Below are 18,612 nucleotides of genomic sequence, written 5' to 3'. Positions count from 1 at the left end.
CTTTTTTTGCCCCTGTCTTCACAAACAAGGTCAGCTCCCAGACTGCTGCACTGGGCAGCACAGTATGGGGAGAAGGTGACCAGCCCTCTGTGGAGAAAGAAGTGGTTCGGGACTATTTAGAAAAACTGGACGAGCACAAGTCCATGGGGACGGATGCGCTGCATCCGAGGATGCTAAAGGAGTTGGCAGATGTGACTGCAGAGCCATTGGCCATTATCTTTGAAAACTCATGGCAAACGGGAGAGGTCCCGGATGACTGGAAAAAGGCTACTGTAGTGCCCATCTTTAAAAAAGGGAAGGAGGAGGATTCGGGGAACTACAGACTTCACCTCAGTCCCTGGAAAAATCATGGAGCAGGTCCTCAAGGAATCAGTTCTGAAGCATTTACAGGAGAGGAAAGTGATCAGGAACAGTCAGCACGGATTCACCAAGGGCAAGTCATGCCTGACTAACCTAATTGCCTTCTATGAGAAGATAACTGGCTCTGTGGATGAGGGGAAAGCAGTGGATGTGTTATTCCTTGACTTTAGCAAAGTTTTTGACACGGTCTCCCACAGTATTCTTTCCAGCAAGTTAAAGTAGTATGGGCTGGATGATTGGACTATAAGGTGGATAGAAAGCTGGCTAGATCATCGGGCTCAACGGGTAGTGATCAACGGCTCCATGTCTAGTTGGCAGCCGGTTTCAAGTGGAGTGCCCCAAGGGTCGGTCCTGGGGTCTGTTTTGTTCAATATCTTCATTAATGATCTGCAGGATGGTGTGGACTGCACTCTCAGCAAGTTTGCAGATGACACTAAACTTGGAGGAGTGGTAGATACGCTGGAGGGTAGGGATATGATACAGAGAGACCTAGACAAATTGGAGGACTGGGACAAAAGAAAACTGATGAGGTTCAACAAGGACAAGTGCAGAGTCCTGCACTTAGGACAGAAGAATCCCATTCACTGTTACAGACTAGGGACCAAATGGCTAGGAAGCAGTTCTGCAGAAAAGGACCTAGCGGTTACAGTGGACGAGAAGCTGGATATGAGTCAACAGTGTGCCCTTGTTGCCGAGAAGGCTAATGGCATTTTGGGCTGTATAAGTAGGGGCACTGCCAGCAGATCGAGGGATGTGATCATTCCCCTCTATTCGACATTGTTGAGGCCTCATCTGGAGTACTGTGTCCAGTTTTGGGCCCCACACTACAAGAAGGATGCAGAAAAATTGAAAAGAGTCCAGTGGAGGGCAACAAAAATGATTAGGGGGCTGGAGCACATGACTTATGAGGAGAGGCTGAGCAAACTGGGATTGTTTAGTCTGCAGAAGAGAAGGATGAGGGGGGATTTGATAGCTGCTTTCAACTACCTGAAAGGGGGTTCCAAAGAGGATGGATCTAGACTGTTCTCAGTGGTACCCGATGACAGAACAAGGAGTAATGGTCTCAAGTTGCAGTGGGAGAGGTTTAGGTTGGATATTAGAAAAAAAAATTTCACTCACAGTGGTGAAGCACTGGAATGAGTTACCTAGGGAGGTGGTGGAATCTCCTTCCTTAGAGGTTTTTAAGGTCAGGCTTGACAAAGCCCTGGCTGGGATGATTTAGTTGGGAATTGGTCCTGCTTTGAGCAGGGGGTTGGACTAGATGACCTCCTGGGGTCCCTTCCAACCCTGATATTCTATGATTCTATGATAAGAAGCAGAGGGTGCATAGGGGGCGGAGGCCAGGCCATGCCTGGCTGTTTGGGGAGGTACAGTCTCCCCTAACTGGCCCACCATACCATTTCTGAAACCCAATGCAGCTCTCAGGCCAAAAAGTTTCCCCGCCCCTGCCCTATGTGCAAGTAAGTGGCAACTAAAAAAATGTTATTCATTAAAGCCCAGCTCCCTGGTGAATAACACATGGAAATTAACCAGCTTATTTACTCAGTACATTAGTGACTGATAAATGATACATCTGGTCAAGCGCTATTTATTTTTAGATAACAGTTGCTCAGTACATATAACAATACCCTCATTAAAGATGACCTTATCTATAGACGACCCTTATCCTTATTTTTTTATTATTATTTTTTTTTCAGAATTTATATTAAGATATGATTCCAACTCTTATGATATATTAACACTTACAGGTTATTACATTCTACAAGACTGAAAGTCTCCCAAATACAGCTTAATTTTCATTGTCTTCTAAGATTTCTGAAAATTATTTTATTAATATCAATTTAAATTTAGAGTCATCATTATATATCAGTGGAGCCCAACTTGTGGCCCTGGAGGCTCTAAACTGTGGCCCTGAATGGTGAGTGTTAAGAAGAAAATATCAGAAGGGTAGCCATGTTAGTCTGGATCTGTAAAAAGCAACAAAGAATCCTGTGGCACCTTAAAGACTAACAGATGTATTGAAGCATAAGCTTTCATGAGCAAAAGCAATAACCAGACCACAGTGCACTCTGATCACTTTTCCTCCCAACCCTAGCATACCTCTTCCTAACCTTAAAATGCTCCTGTGACATGGGCTGTGGGAAAGGCGACACAGAAGCCATCTATGATTTCTCTGTGCCCACTGGGACTAACCCAGGGATCGGCCACCATCAGGGAAATCCACTGGTGGGCTGGGACGGTTTGTTTACCTGCAGCGTGTGCAGGTTTGGCCAATCGCAGCACCCACTAGCTGTGGTTCACTTTTCCAGGCCAATAGGGGCTGCGGGAAGCGTCCGAGGCTTGCTGATCCCTGGACTAACCCCATGTTGGGGAAATCCCCAGCATGGGACCTGCAGGTGGTTCTGGCTCCCTTTAGACTGAGCGGAACAGAACAGAGAGCCCAAAAATGTTGATTGTGGCCCTTGACCTTTTTGAAATAATGTTCAGTTCTCAGGCTGAAAAGGTTGGAAACCACTGCTGTCCAAAATCAGAAAATGCGCATTTTGATAAGTTACCATAAAAATACATATTTAACTATAATAATGAAATTGAAATCCCTCAAAATACCAGAGGTACTGAAGCAAAAACAGGCTGTAACATAACAAGGGATTGGAGATCTTTTTAAAGAATAAGAACAAATTCTTAAATGTCAGGGGGAATTTTGTCCCAAATCAATATATTGGTGAGGGACTATTTAAATAATATTGACACAGCAGATATGGTTACAATAAAGAAAGTAAAACTTTGCCCTCTTATCCATTGTCAAAATATTGTTTGAAGCCTTTGTCATGTCTTTTAAATAGGGCTGTCAAACAATTAAAAAAATAATTGCAATTAATAGCGCTGTTAAACAATAGAATACTATTTCTTTAAATATTTTTGGATGTTTTCTACATTTTCAAATATATTGATTTCAACTACAACACAGCATACAAAGTGTACAGTGCTCACTTTATATTTATTTTGATTACAAATATTTGCACTGTAAAAAACAAAAAATAGTATTTTTCAATTCACCTAATACAAGTACTGTAATTCAATCTTTTTCAAAGTTGTAAAAGTTGAATTTACAAGTTTAGAATTATGTACAAAAAAATAACTGCATTCAAAAATAAAACAATGTAAAATTTTAGAGCCTACAAGTCCACTCAGTCCTACTCCAGCCAATTGCTCAGACAAACAAGTTTGGTTACAATTTGCAGGAGATAATGCTGTGTGGTTCTTGTTCACAATGTCACCTGATAGTGAGAACAGGCATTTATATGGCACAGTTGTAGCTGGCGGCGCAAGATATTTACGTGCCAGATGCGCTAAAGACTCATATGTCCCTTCATGCTTCAACCATCATTGCAGAGGACATTCATCCATGCTGATGACAGGTTTTGCTCAATAACGATCCAAAGCAGAGCGGACCAACTGACACATGTTCATTTTCATCCTTTGAGTCAGATGTCACCAAGTTCATTTTCTTTTTTTTGGTGGTTTGTGTTCTGTAGTTTCCACATCTGAGTGTTGCTCTTTTAAAACTTCTGAAAGCATTCCCCACACCTAGTCCCTCTCAGATTTTGAACGGAACTTCAGATTCTTAAACCTTAATTTTAACATACATGATTTTTTCCTTTTTTATTAAGAACAGGATTAAATTTTTTTATTCTTTTGGCATTTATGTTTACCAATCACAATCACGGACATGACTCACTAACTCAAACCTTGGGTTGAGTGCTGTAGCTATCTTTAGAAAGCTCACATTGGTACCTTCTTTGCGTTTTGTCAAATCTGCTGTGAAAGTGTTCTTAAAACAAACGTGCTGGGTAATCATCTGAGACTGCTATAACATGAAACATATGGCAGAAAGTGGGTAAAACAGGACAGGAAACATACAATTCTCCCTCAAGGAGTTCAGTCTCAAATTTAATTAATGCATTATTTTTTAATGAGCAACCTCAGCATGGAAGCATATTGTCTGGAATGGTTGCCAAAGCATGAAGGGACATATGAATGTTTAGCATATCTGACACGTAGATATCTTGCAATGCCGGCTACAAAAATCCCATGTGAACACCTACTCTGACTTTCAGGTGACACCGTATACAAGAAGCAGGCAGCAGTATCTCCCATAAATGTAAACAAACTTGTTTGTCTTAGCAATTGGCTGAACAAGAAGTAGGACTGAGTGGAATTATAGGGTCTAAAGTTTTACATTGTTTTGGTTTTGAATGCAGTTATGTAACAAAAAAAATCTACATTTGTTAGTTACATTCCATGATAAAGAGATTGCACTACAGTACCTGTATGAGGTTAATTGAAAAATGCAATTTCTTTTGTTTATCATTTTACAGTGCAAATATTTGTAATAAAAATGATAATATAAAGGGAGCACTGTACAGTTTGTTTTCTGTGTAGCAATAGAAACATCCAAAATATTTAATACATTTCAATTGATGTTCTATTGTTTAACAGTGTGATTGTGATTAATTTTTTTAATCACGATTAATTTTTTGAGTTAATGACATGAGTTAACTGTGATTAATCGAAGACCTTACTTTTAAAGTATAGAAAATGATTCATTCTTTGGGGGAGGGGCTTTTTTTTGGTTGTTTGAGTAAATTCAAGTTATTTACCTCACTTAGAGGATCAGATGTGTATGATGAGTTGCCTGATAGTAGATGTCTACTCCGGGGCAGCTGATTAATTGCATATGCTGGCGAATGAACACCTGCTGGTCTTTAGATATAAAACATGAATGACATACACATTTCAACCAGCTTTTCTTTTTAATCTACATGGCAATTTTTTGTATTAGTTCATTATTTACAGATGCTACAGATAATTAGTTACTATTTACAGATGCTATACATACTTATAAAGTACATCTAACAAATCAGTAATACAAATCAAAATATAAATCCCGAAAACAAAGAAATGTCTAAAACTATGGGCCTGATCATGCAGCTACTCCATTGTTCCAGTCAAAATCTCACTGAAGTCATTTCAATTTGGACACATTATGCCTCCTGGCGCTGCCATGGTACTGGTGTGCCTGGTCTGCAGGGATTCCATTTCAGCTTTTGGGGGCAGAGGGGTAACTTTAACCATGATTCCAGGGGCTACTTAGACACCAGAAAATTCTAGGGTTTTTTTTTTGCAAATAACAACTTAGAAATTAGCTGACAGGAGCACTGTATCTACTTCCTATTTAAAAAAGAAATATATATATATACACAACACCAATTAAAACTATATTTTACATTTATATGTAAATTTAGAACAATCAGGAGATTATACAGCAAGATATTCACAATCCCAAGCCTTGTGGTATCAGTTTTGGAGCCTTAACACAGATACAAGAAACATAAGTTTGATACTCTGAAACATTATCTTTAGAGATAAATAAAAATAAATAAAATCTGCTTACTTTCTCTAACAGATACACTCTGTTACTGCCATTATCTATTTCATTTTAGTCTACAGTTTTTCATTCTACTAAAACCACATTTACTTAATTTTAACATGTGATTTTTTCCTCTTTTATTAAGAATGGGATTAAATTTTTCTATTCTTTTGGCATTTATGTTTACCAATCACAATCATGGACATGACTCACTAACATCTGACTCTATCATTACTATTAGAATCAGACTTGGAACCACATTTGTTTTTTTTAAGTTATTTTACAGATATAATTAAAAATACAATCTGAAAATAAGTGACCATCTGCATGGTGTCTATAGTTATGTGTTTAGCTAACTGATTTTAAATGGGCACTGCTAAGGTGAGTACAAACTAAATTTACATTCTAAAAGGATACTATTATTTGATTGTACCAGTTTAAATAAATACTGATAAAGCACAACATGGTAATAAAAGTAATAATGAAAATTACTTCAGCAAGGACAGATCAGGCATTTTAGAACTCACTACTCAAAGAATTAAATTTAAGCATAAGAGAGAAATAAAATTATGAAATGCATAGACTAAACAAAAAAACTAAAACAACAGTACTATAATCCTTAAACTCTGAAAGAATAAAGTTACAGAGAAGATATGTGCACTGCACATTTTGACAGGAAGTAGCAAGAAGTAACAACAAGAATAATAATTATGTTAGAGAGAGTGTGTGTGTGAGAGAGAAAGAGAGAAGTGTGTGTGTGTGTGTGTGTGTGTGTGTGTGTGTGTGTGTGTGTGTGTGTGTGTGTGTGTGTGTGTGTGTGTGTGTGTGTGTGTGAGAGAGAGAGAGAGAGAGAGAGAGAAAGAAAGATTGTGTGTGTGCATGAGTATGTCTGCGCCTGTCTCTAAGATGAGCTTGTTCAGTACAGCAGCAGCCACAGCTCCCCCTCCTGAGCCAGAGGCATCGGCATAGACAGGCTACCTGTCCTCCAACCCCAGCGGAGACCCACTAGGGCATAGCCATCAGGCGAGCTTGCCCCATGCCGCACCAGCCATGGATCAGCATCCCAAAGAAGGGGAAACTTCTTTGAGGAGTGTCAGAGACAGAGTGAGTGTGAGAGAGAGGAAGAGTGTTTGTTGGGAGTGTGGGAAGGGTGGTGGAAGCCGGGCAGCCAGAGAGCATCTGCTGTGGGCTGGGCACCCAGTTCTGGCAGGGGTGGATACAGGGGAGCGAAGGCAATTTTGGGTGGCTATAGTTTCCACGAGCACCCCCAGCAACATGCCTGTTGGTAAAATTATAATGTGGTTTGAAACTCGGGGGAAGGGAAGAGTGCCTCTCCACCCTCCTTAAATGGCACTCCTGCTGGCCTGTTTCTCCAGCCAGCTCAACTTCCACAGAAGCATAGTTATCCCTAAGACTATGATAATCCATTTCTATTAATTATAAAGTCCTTTGATAACATTTTAAACTTCATGCCGTTTTTAGGCAAAATAAACTTCAGCCCAAAGGCCCAATCTGAATGTCCCCTCCCAACACTTGGCAGCTTTTGATTCTGCATTTATGAGCAGCTGGTGAAGTTGTCTCTCTCAGGGACACAATTTCAACATTTTAGCTCCTAGATGGACTCTCACTTCTCTTTGACTGAAATTTTCATAAATTATTTTTGGGCACGTTAAGCTATTGCTGAGTCTTTTTCATGTTGTAGTTCTGTTTTATTTTCACACTAATCTCAGAACCACAGTGAATTTTTTCTTTACATTTGGGGTACTGTATTATACCATGGATGAAATAATGAATAAACCATATCTAAGTTAATTATTGTTGCTAAATATGATTTGCATTCTGTGAAGGAATCAGCCTATCCATTACTGCAAACAATGTCGAATTGCATGAAAGTTATAGACTGTTGTTTTGTAATGCTAATTATTTGCATAGCAAGTTTGGAATGAGGCACACATTCTTAGATGCATACTCTCTCAAGGCATTTACTTTTTCTTTGTTTCAGATAAACAAGAGCTCAGAACAGCACAAGAATTTGACTGGATTTGGCAACCATTATGCTAGACATCTGTACTCTCACAAACCATTCCTACATGTTTACACACTGAATTAGTCTTTCATTATGCAGCTGAACTCCAATAAATGAAAGGATTGCACACTTTGTTACTTTTGTAGGCTGAGCACACTGCACACACCAGGGCCTCCTTTCATTCCTCCATTTCCCCCCGCACCTCCAACAAGTTCCCCGTGAGCCACCTTCCTATCCCTATTTCAGAGACTCTTGCAACCTGCCTATAAACACTCTCCTCCCTCATGCCCCGGTCTCTACATATCCCCTCACTGCTACATGCTAGGGGTTCATTGCACACCCCAATTCCCTCCTTGCCCACATGCCAGAGGCTCAGTGTGCCCATGTTCCCATACAAGGGTCCCCTGTTCTTCCTTCTCTGCCAGGGGTTGTGTGTCCTCCTCTTCCTCTCTCTGCCGCATTCTAGGGCCTGTATGTGGCCCCACTGTCCCCCTTGCCCTAAACCATTGTCCCTCATTCTCTTCCCATGCCAGGGGCTGTGTGCTCCCTTCATTTTCCCCTCTCCACCCAATTCTCGCTTTCCCCCAAATCAGGGTCCCCATTCTTCCTCCTGCCAGACATTCTGTGCCCCCATTTTCCCCACATTCCAGGGACTCTGTATGCCCCCAACATCCCATCTCCCCCCTCCCACCTTTGCCCCTTGTTCTCTTCCCATGCCAGGGGCTCTGTGTGCTCCCTCATCTCTCCTCTCCACACCATTCTCCCCTTCAGGGTCCCCATTCTTCCCCCTGCCACGTGTTCTGTATGTCCCCATCCTCCCCTTCTCCAAAATGCCAGGTTCTCTCTCTACTGCTTCATTTCTCCTTCCCCATATTTTCCCCTTCTTTACTATGGTGGGGCTCTGTGTCCGCCCTCATTCTTCCCCACCCCACGCCAGCAACCTGTGTGGCCCCCATACAATTGTCCCCCATTTTCCCCCTCAGGCCCAGGGCTTTGTGTCCCCCACATTCCATCCACCTTCTAATTTCTTTTCTTTATGCCTTAGAAATACAGACAAACAGAAATCCCATAACATGGAATATTAGACCTTGCTTTGCTCAGCCATAAAGTATAATAAAGAGTAAATGTCTTCAGGATTTGAGTCTATGGTACAAGCATTGAAAGTCATGAGCTTTTCCTACTTTATCTAAATAATAAAGTACTAATATTTTAAACAAGTTTTTAAATAACAGAATGTTTGTCAAAACTATACCAATGACATGTAATGTACCACTTTGAATACATTTTTCTGTAAATACTTTCATTTCCTACTTTATGCCCTAGCAGTATGTTGGCCTTAATGAAAATGTTTCTCAGGATGCAGTAGCTCTTAAACCAGGCTTGGTGTGTTAAAATATGTCTATTTAGATTAATATTTCTAGTAGCTAGAAAGAAAATAGTGCTCATCCAATGTAAATAGCAACTGTTTTTGTTTACTGTATTATAAAACTTATATGATGTTTTTAAATTTGGTTCCAACTTGCAAATGCTATCCTTTTCAGAGCAAGCTTCACTTAATTTTCCAGTCTTACTAGAAGAATATTTCTAAAACTTAAATGAGTAATTACATAAAACAGTAAAGGAAAATATTAAGTGGGTGAAGACAACATAGTCTATACTTGTAAAAAATAGCTGATGCAGTCATTCAGTTGCAGTCATGAAAAAATACTAAATTCTATGAGACTTACAAACTGATCTTCATTTTAGAGGCAAAATATTAAACAAACTATTACTACCAGAGAGTGCCTTTGGGTCAACAGTTGCATTATGAGCAATTTGATAAGTAAAAACACCAATCAATCAGTTACAAGAAGTCTCATCATACTTTCCATCCTGTGAGTGCAAGGTAGAACACTCCACCAGATTACTATCTGGGAGCGCAAAAGGAAAGAGTGCTGCTTTGTGGAATTCTTCCTTGCATAAAGTCCTCTGCCGGATTGGACATCTATACATGAGTTGGGAGCAGGACTTGGGAGACTGCCACGCAAATGCCACAGTATTCTGACTCAATCCTATAGAACTTTTCTGGGCAAGTTATTGCTGATCCTAAGGTGGTTTTACATCATCTACCAAAGCATATGGTCTGACCTGCTATGTCAATTCCTATGTTCCTGATCATAGTGCAGTAAATTGCATTTCTAGGGAAAAATCTGTATATTTATGCAGCAATAACTATACAGTAGCCCCGCATTCTGGTTAGCTAGAACAATTCCATGTCAATATAAGCAGCATTAAACACATAACAGAACTATTTACACCATACTTTTCCTTACAGATAATATACAGATTTCATTGGAGTTGAATAACAACAAACTCCTATAATCTGCACTTTTGGTCAGTTACATTGTTTCTTCTTTTAAGTGAGATCTATAAAACTATGGGAATACTCTTAGAAGGGAAATGGTAGAAACTAAATTAGACAAAACTCTAGAAAAGATTAATTAGGGAACAATCCTGGACTACGTGGAGGATGTACCAAATTACCTAATAGGTTTTTACCATCCCTAACTTCTGTTTCTATGGTTTCCTACCTAGTAACTGATGGATTTCTTGAAGGAATGTTATAAGCTCTCAATACTCTGATAAGAAGTTTAACATCTCCATCAGAGACTGTCTGTGCTGGAACTTTTTTTCTCTCTTTTCTTTGCGGCTTTAAATGTCTTCTACGTTCACCTATCTTAAAAACTGCATTCCTCAATTGGCTAGATAAAGTTGAAAATGTTTTAATCAGCTTTATATGTAAACATCTTCCTTAATTATATATGATTTAAGAAAATGGAAAATGTGTTACCTTTCTGATTGTCCTCAACACGAAGGCTCCACAAAGTCCACTACAGACCTTACCACGCAAATCTAATTAACCTGGGAAACATTTAGAAACTACAGTGAAATGTGTAATACAAGCCCCCTATAGTCAGATATGTAGGACAAAAGAAGAATTTTCACCCTTCCCTAAAATCAGTAATATTGATCCATTTTGGGACCACTGTTTGGAACATCCTCCTGCCAAAAGGAGGTTTCAGCAACAGAATGAAGGTAAAGCTTGTAGTGCTTTAAAGAAGTGTTGATTGATGAGCAGCTGACAACTTTACAGATTTCCTTTAAAGTACCTGATGCCCTTTCTACCCAGAATGCTACTTTGGAAAGTGTTGAGTAGATTCTGTTCTCTTTTGTAATCAAGGCTAAGTATGTTTCAGTGATACAAAACTCAACCCACCTAACTACAGAGATTTGCAAGCTTTCAAGTTCTGATGCATAGGGTGGAAGAAAATGAAATAAGATGATGTTTTCCAGAGTTAGAACCTATCAGTATGAATGAATCATTTATGAAAGCTTCTAGCACTATAAGGATATCCCAGATAAGGAAGATAGGTGCCAGTGCTGGTTTGTGTAGAAATGCTGTGTTAAGGATGATCTACCAGAGATTTGGATACACCTATGTTTACAACGCTGCTTAACACTGAAAGACCTGGTATGTCACAGTCGATGTCAGGCCTATCCGTAGGTCATTCTGTAAGAAATCCAGAAGAGCAGCACCATCTGGTTTCCTAGTGCTCACATTTCTATATTGAAAGTAATATAAGAATTCTGTCCAAAACCTTGCATAAGTCAAGGGGATAGAATAACTATGGGAGATTAACTTTGGAGAAGTATCCCCATTTTATTTTAGACTTGTTACTCAAACAGCCAAACTGTCATGCTTAGATAGTCTGGACTGGGATGCAAGAGTAGGCTCTGTCATAGGAGATTATGCCACTTGGAAAAATGGAGTGGAGACTTCTAGAATATCTCCACTGGGGGAAAGGATAGCTCAGTGGTTTGAGCATTGGCCTGCTAAACCCAGCGTTGTGAGTTTAGTCCTTGAAGGGACCACTTAGGGACCTGGGGCAAAATCAATACTTGGTCCTACTAGTGAAGGCAGGGGGCTGGACTTGATGACCTTTCAGGGTCCCTTCCAGCTCTATGAGATAGGTATATCTCCATATATTAATTTTTTTATCATTATTAAAGTCAACATATTATGGTCTTTGGTAATAAAAAATAACAAGTTTTCCCTCCATTATCTTCTGAATTACTCTAACTCCATGCCAGCAGAGAAAAGAAAGCACAGAGAAGCAGATTCTGATATCTGTGAGCCAGGTGTTTTCCCAGTGGTCTTTGATCCACTTGCCAAGTCTAGAAGAGTCTTATAAGAACATAACATAAGAACATAAGAACGGCCGTACCGGGTCATACCAAAGGTCCATCTAGCCTAGTATCCGTCTACCGACAGTGGCCAATGCCAGGTGCCCCAGAGGGAGTGAACCTAAGAGGCAATGATCAAGTGATCTCTCTCCTGCCATCCATCTCCATTCTCTGACAAACAAAGGCTAGGGACACCATTCCTTACCCATCCTGGCTAATAGCCATTTATGGATTTAACCACCATGAATTTATCCAGTTCTCTTTTAAATGCTGTTATAGTCCTAGCCTTCACAACCTCCTCAGGTAAGGAGTTCCACAAGTTGACTGTGTGCTGCGTGAAGAAGAACTTCCTTTTATTTGTTTTAAACCTGCTGCCTATTAATTTCATTTGGTGACCCCTAGTTCTTGTATTATGGGAATAAGTAAATAACTTTTCCTTATCCACTTTCTTGCCTTTGGTTTAATCTTAATGCAGTTAGGTACAACTTTCTTGATATCACCCAAACACTTCCTAGTTCAGGGAAGTGTTCCAAATTCTATTCACTGACAGCTTAGCCAGTCCACTTATCTATTCATTGTCACTGTTGCATGGGTAACCCTGATACAGTTTAGCTGATCTTCCTCACATAGAAAAGAATCTGCATTACTTCTGCATTTAGACTTGAGTTTTGTGTTCCAAGATCCACTATAGAATAACCTAGAACAGGACTCTGGAGCTTTCCTCCTCAGAGATGTACTGGGCTTGGGAGTGTTCTAGTTTTTCACATCAAGAGTCCTTGATTGATGAGAATGATCCAGTTTGCTGACCCTTTGGAGCTGAAAAGTACTGACTTTCCCTTCCCATTGCCCCTAGGTGTGGTGGGAAGCAAAGACTCCAACTAATGATGCAAACTCTGAGCTCTTTCCTTGGCAGAGCTAGTTGTGAGCAATCATACTAGAGTCCTGCTTCCATTGCTCCTGAAGGGTCTCATAATAGACAGAGCATCTCTTGGCCTCCGGTTTTCCTTGTTTGGCCCACACTGTTGTTATCAAGGAGTGAGAAACTGAGAAGAGCTCAGCAGGTGATCTCATTTGGAGAATAAAGCCTCTAAAATTTCAGCCTAAAGAAATGGAGGAAATGGGGAGGGCCTGATTCACTGTTGCCACAAAATCTACTTTAAATGCTAAGATTGCAATGGATAATGTGGGAGCACTGAACAGCTGCTGTTTGTACCGCCACAGGCAGAGAATCTAACATCGGAGTAGAAGGGGTAGGTCTGGTATTTTCAGGAAGAGAGGAGCAGCTAAAATGTCTTAGACTAAGGGAAGAGGTCAGAATCAAGATAATTTCCCATGCTGATAATTCTGACTTCCTTCTGAAATGTTTCTTGATAGATTCATGAATAAGGAACTGCGAAGAGAATTCTTTTAATCTCATCAAGTTTTGTTTCGTTTCTTAAATTTGATTTCCACTTTCAATATTTACAATTTATATATTATTCTTTTTGACACTTTTCATGTAAATGTAATTTAGAAGATAAAGATGATAGGAACTACACCTCTACCCCGATATAATGCGACTCGATATAACACAAATTTGGATATAATGCAGTAAAGCAGTGCTAACGGGGGGCGGGGCTGCGTGCTCTGGTGGATCAAAGCAAGTTCGATATAACATGGTTTCACCTTAATTCAGTAAGATTTTTTGGCTCCTGAGGACAGTGTTAGAGGTGTATTCCTGAAAAATATGATGGATTTCTGGTTACAGATTCCTGGTTTTTCCAAAAGAAGCAAACTTTCTGAAGTTTAGGTTCCGTTTGAGAACCAATTCTGCGTTCCTAATACAGTAACTCCTGAGGATATATACCAAAAAGGATATAGAGATAAAAAATGAAACCTGATAACCTGATATTCCCTGAGCAAGTCATTATAATGAACTGGCTACTCCTGCACAGAAGCAAGATTAGCAAGTTTATGCAATACTAAAACTAGACATTTTCAGAATAGAACCATACATTAAAAAAATTACCAGTTAAAACTTTCTATTTTTCTACCTATTCTCTTTCTGACCGATTAATCCAAAAGTTCATACTGCAAACTGTTAAACAATCACTTTTTAAATGACTATCACCTAAAATATTCTTTTAAGCTTTTAGCCAAGTCACATCCATTAAAACTCAGTGAGAGTCATGTGGCTAAATTCTCATATAACAATTTGAAAATATATAGTATTATAAAAGTGCCAAGTAAAATATTACATTAATAAAGTAATGCATTAGCATAAATTCATAATCTTGTGATACAGTCATTAATTCAAAGTTTAGTTTTTAATTATACCTCATAGATATAATTTCTTCATAATCGCTCACAATATCCATTAAATTAAATTTGTGCTTAACTTTGACAAGTCGCGTTAAAATTAGTTTTCTCATCTGCAAAAAAAATTGAGTTTTTAATGAAAGATAATATCTCTAAAATGAAAATTCACATTTGAAAATATATAGGCAGGAATTCTCCACTATGGCATTTCATGCTACAGTGCCCTGGATCTGGCCAAGGGAGGATCCCCCAGTTCAGAATTCTTCAAAGCAGCTTACATTGCCTTGCAAGTCCACTACTGCAAGCCCCAGCAAATAGTTCGCAGATTGGATGGAAGGGAAAGTGAGGTAGTGTAGACACCACAGGTACCTGTTACTGTTCTGCCTTATGCTGCAAACCATGTGGCAGCCTGATGAGGCCACAATAACTCAGACAGCTTCCCCCGGCTGCCTTAGTTATGCTGGGCATCATTTTGGCCCCCGCAGAAGACTGGAATCTGCAAAGATGGCATTAAGGTACTTTCCTCCCACAACCTGTGTTGAGAGATTTGTGCTGTACCTCTTAGATCTGCAGCACAAAATTTCACCCACCGAATTAACGTACATGATGATTCTAATGGGCAGAAAATTTCTCCCCACACTAAGGCTGAGTAATTTGGCTGGACACTGATAAAGTCCCCTGGGGGCAACCAAGGAGAAATCCTTGCCCCTTATCTTCTTAGTCAAGAGTGTCATGAAATAAACTTGACATTACAACCACTTGAGAAGAAAAAGATTCAAAGCCCCCTCCACCTTCTCTAGTGTTTCCCTGCCTCCATTACTTACATTTGTTCACCACTATTGGACTTTGTGTATGGCAGCAACAGAGTAATTTACTAAAATACCAATTTCTTAAATTCTACTTCTGAAGGTGCTGAGGTGCTATTACTTCAATAAGAGTTAAGGGGACTCAACACGCCACAGGAATTACTCAGCATCTTACAGATGTGAGCCCTTGGTCTGGGCCCTAGTCATTGTCACTCTGCTGTTAATGCATACAGTGCACTGACAGACATTGATAATGAAACATGATGCCCCTCATCTCTTGGTCATCAGCTGAATTCCAGTGCTGGCTGGTAGGTACCAGAAGTCATCACCATCTGATACCTATTCAGTATTCTATACAAAATTAATTGGTGATCTCAGCCCAACTGAGGACAGTGTCCAGCTCACCAAAAACACAATCACAAATGACTCCCTTATTTAAAGTCTAGAAGCCAAGGATTGTATGGGTACAGAGATTCAGCTCCAGAAGTCATCTCTTCAGAAAAGGATTTAGGTTCATTAGTGAAGAAGTTTGGACTGCTGCTGCACATCCTACTGCTATTCATTTCCTAGTATATTTCAATCCAACACTGTAATAAGTATTACTTTCACATTACAGAGTCTGAAAAGAAAAAGTCATTTTTCTTATAGTCAATACATCATGTCAATATTTGTCATACCTTCCTTATAAAGTTGGCAGACCTAATCCTTTGTGCAGTAATAGGATCCACATCTGTCATTGATATGTCCTTCTCTAACTGGCTTTCATATTCCTGAATATAGAATTAGGTAATTTTCCTGGATCATACACTGATCTTTACAAAACTTTTTAAAGAAAACAAAGAGAGGCATTTAAACAACCTATATTATGATCCACCTTTTAAAAACTATGATGAAATTAACAGAAGTTCCAGAATATGACATCTTTGCTGGATTCTTTCAAAAGTGTATCCCTAAACACTTCACAAAGTTAAACATTTACAAAGTTGTAACTAACGACAACAGAGAGAAAGGGAAATTAAAATATATAGGCAAGAGGAGAAATACGTGTTTCCCCACACGAGCTGAAAAGAAAAGGAGAGTCAAAGAGGTGCAGAAATACAGAAAAGCAGTTTTATGAAAACAGGAACTACAGGGGAAAATGTGTTGGAACTAAAAGTAGTGAGACTGTGTGACAACACCAAGAAAAAAACTGATGTGAACTGAGCAGAGGGCAAAGGAAGAGAAGTAGGAAAAGAAAAAGTGCTTGAACCACCAGTTGTGAGGTTGTGTGAAAAGACGAAGAAAAAGCTGGTGGTAGTTGGAGACAATCTATGGAGGGTTTTAAAAATAAGTAGAGCATTTCTGAAATGAATACTGCAATGAACTAGGGAGCCAGTGGGGAAATTTGAGAGGAAAACATGATTCTCTGTATGTGTGAGAAAATGAGCCAAAGTATTTTGCAGCTTGGAGAACCGGAACTTGGGGAGGCCATAGCCGATCAAGATGAGAGGAGACAAAAGCATGGAGGAGTTTCAGCCAAGGTGAATCTGAAATTGTGATGGTGGCACACGGAGTCCATGTTGTGGAGTGTGTGCTAGATAAAACTGCCATCCTAAGAGAAGGAGAAGAGTTTAGAGTCAGGGATGATGACAGAATAAGAGAAAAGGAGGCAAATGGAATGTCTGAGTCAAGAAGGAAGACAGAGGAGATGAAGTGTGGTGCAGGATTTTCCTCTGGCTGTATTTCCTGAGATATTTAGCTGAAGAAAATGAAGATGAAGCCACGAGTTTATTTTGTGAGAGCATGCAGAGAGGCTAAACATGGAGAAGTCATTAAAGATGTCAAAAGATATAAACAGCTGAATATCATCAGCAAACAATGCCAGCACTTCCTGATATTAACCATACTTGTGGGAGCACTGGAAATGCTATTCCAAAGTTCCCATTCTGTGGCCACTGTCTTTACTGCATGCTGCATTCTATCTATGTTATGCATACTTACCCATGAATCCTAGAGAGAATACTGATGATCAAAGAAGGACCATAGGACAAAACAGGCAGTTCATAGAATCATAGAAGATTATGGCTGGAAGAGAACTCAGGAGGTCCAAACTCCTGCTCAAGGCAGGACCGACCCCACCTAAATCACCTCAGCCTGGGCAGTTGTATTAAAGGAGAATTATCAACACTGCCTAGAACTCACTTGGTATCAGAAAGAGCTAGAGGGAACAAAAGGTCAAGCAAAAGACATCCCTGAATATTTTTATTTAAAAAAATGTCATCAGGAGCATTCAGAATTAGCTAATATAACAGGATCCCAAGAAGTGTCTATGTCTGCTCTCATTTTTTTCTTAGCAGCACTAGAAGAATCTATGCTTACGTTAAGGTCACAAAAAGCAATTATTTCCTAGAGACTGAAAACAGTGTTGTCCAATTTATTGTGTTAAAATTTCAGGGTCACGTTACTCTGACTAGCACTTTACATCATTGAATTCAACAAGGACTACTTGAATAATGAAGTGCTATTCAACATGAATAAGGACATTGGAATCTGGCTCTTAAGCATTATATCATGATACTGTAAAAGATTATACGTGTCCTTGCTGCATATAGAAATCAAATAGGAAGAGGAAAGTTGAATTCAACTAGTGTGAAAAATGAAAGATTAATCTTAAACTCAGATTGTCATATATAACATGAAACAAATACCTGAATGACTGCATCTGGTATCTCTCTATCATACAGTGGTATTTGCCGAAAATGGCAGAAATCTAACTGCTCTGAGTTCCTAAGCTGCAACAGCTGGAAACGTTTACACTTTTTAATCTCTTCTTCAGTAACAAAGTTAAATTCTTCTTGCAGCTGTTCAAGACGAAAATATTTTGACACAGTTTGTTCCTTGGATCTTGCATACTGTTAGAGAAAGTAAAAGCAAGGTTCAGATATTTTAAAACTTTTTGGCTGATGACTAAGAAATTTTGCTATTTTTTTTTTTTATAAACTGAAACTACTGGCTTGAGCCAAGCAAAGAACCAACAGGTTCTAAGCAAACTTCCCATACTTCTAACAACACATCTCAGTATGACCTGCAATACCATACTACTGTTTGGGGCTTCTCTTCAGCATAGATTTTATTATGTGAACAACGGCCCACATTTTTTGTATTGGTATTAACTTTAAGAAGAAACAGACATTTGAGTTTGTATGGTATTTTTATTTGTTCTTTTTCTTAAAAAATCCACCTAGTTTTCTGTGTCACAGAAATCAAATGACTGACTAGCCCGAACTATCTCTGTACACATCCATTAGCCTAGGAAATTCTAATGAAGATGTTTCTTAAAATACTTTCACCAAATTCTGCTCTCTCTTTCACCTGTGAAATCCTACTTATTCCAGTGAAGTTACATGGGTATAACAGAGTAAAGTTTAGCTTATTGCCTTTGTAAATGAAGAAAATCAATGTAATAAGCTTTATCACTCTATTTTGGT

The 18,612-nt window shown here is 39.3% G+C and overlaps 1 protein-coding gene across 1 annotated transcript in view; it reads right to left on the bottom strand.

Annotated features, from left to right (window-relative positions):
* Nucleotides 1-18,612, bottom strand: part of CC2D2B (coiled-coil and C2 domain containing 2B) — a 118,788-nt gene that overhangs the window by 39,647 nt on the left and 60,529 nt on the right. Inside the window, exon 19 of the mRNA XM_050959303.1 lies at nt 17,833-18,036. Within this exon, the coding sequence (XP_050815260.1) occupies nt 17,833-18,036 (204 nt within the window). The remainder of the gene's footprint in view (nt 1-17,832; nt 18,037-18,612) is intronic.

This window comes from Gopherus flavomarginatus, chromosome 6, assembly GCF_025201925.1.
Source record: "Gopherus flavomarginatus isolate rGopFla2 chromosome 6, rGopFla2.mat.asm, whole genome shotgun sequence".
Taxonomy (NCBI): domain Eukaryota; kingdom Metazoa; phylum Chordata; order Testudines; family Testudinidae; genus Gopherus; species Gopherus flavomarginatus.
The sequence above is the reverse complement of the archived record's forward strand: the minus strand, read 5'-3'. Positions and strand labels throughout refer to the sequence as shown.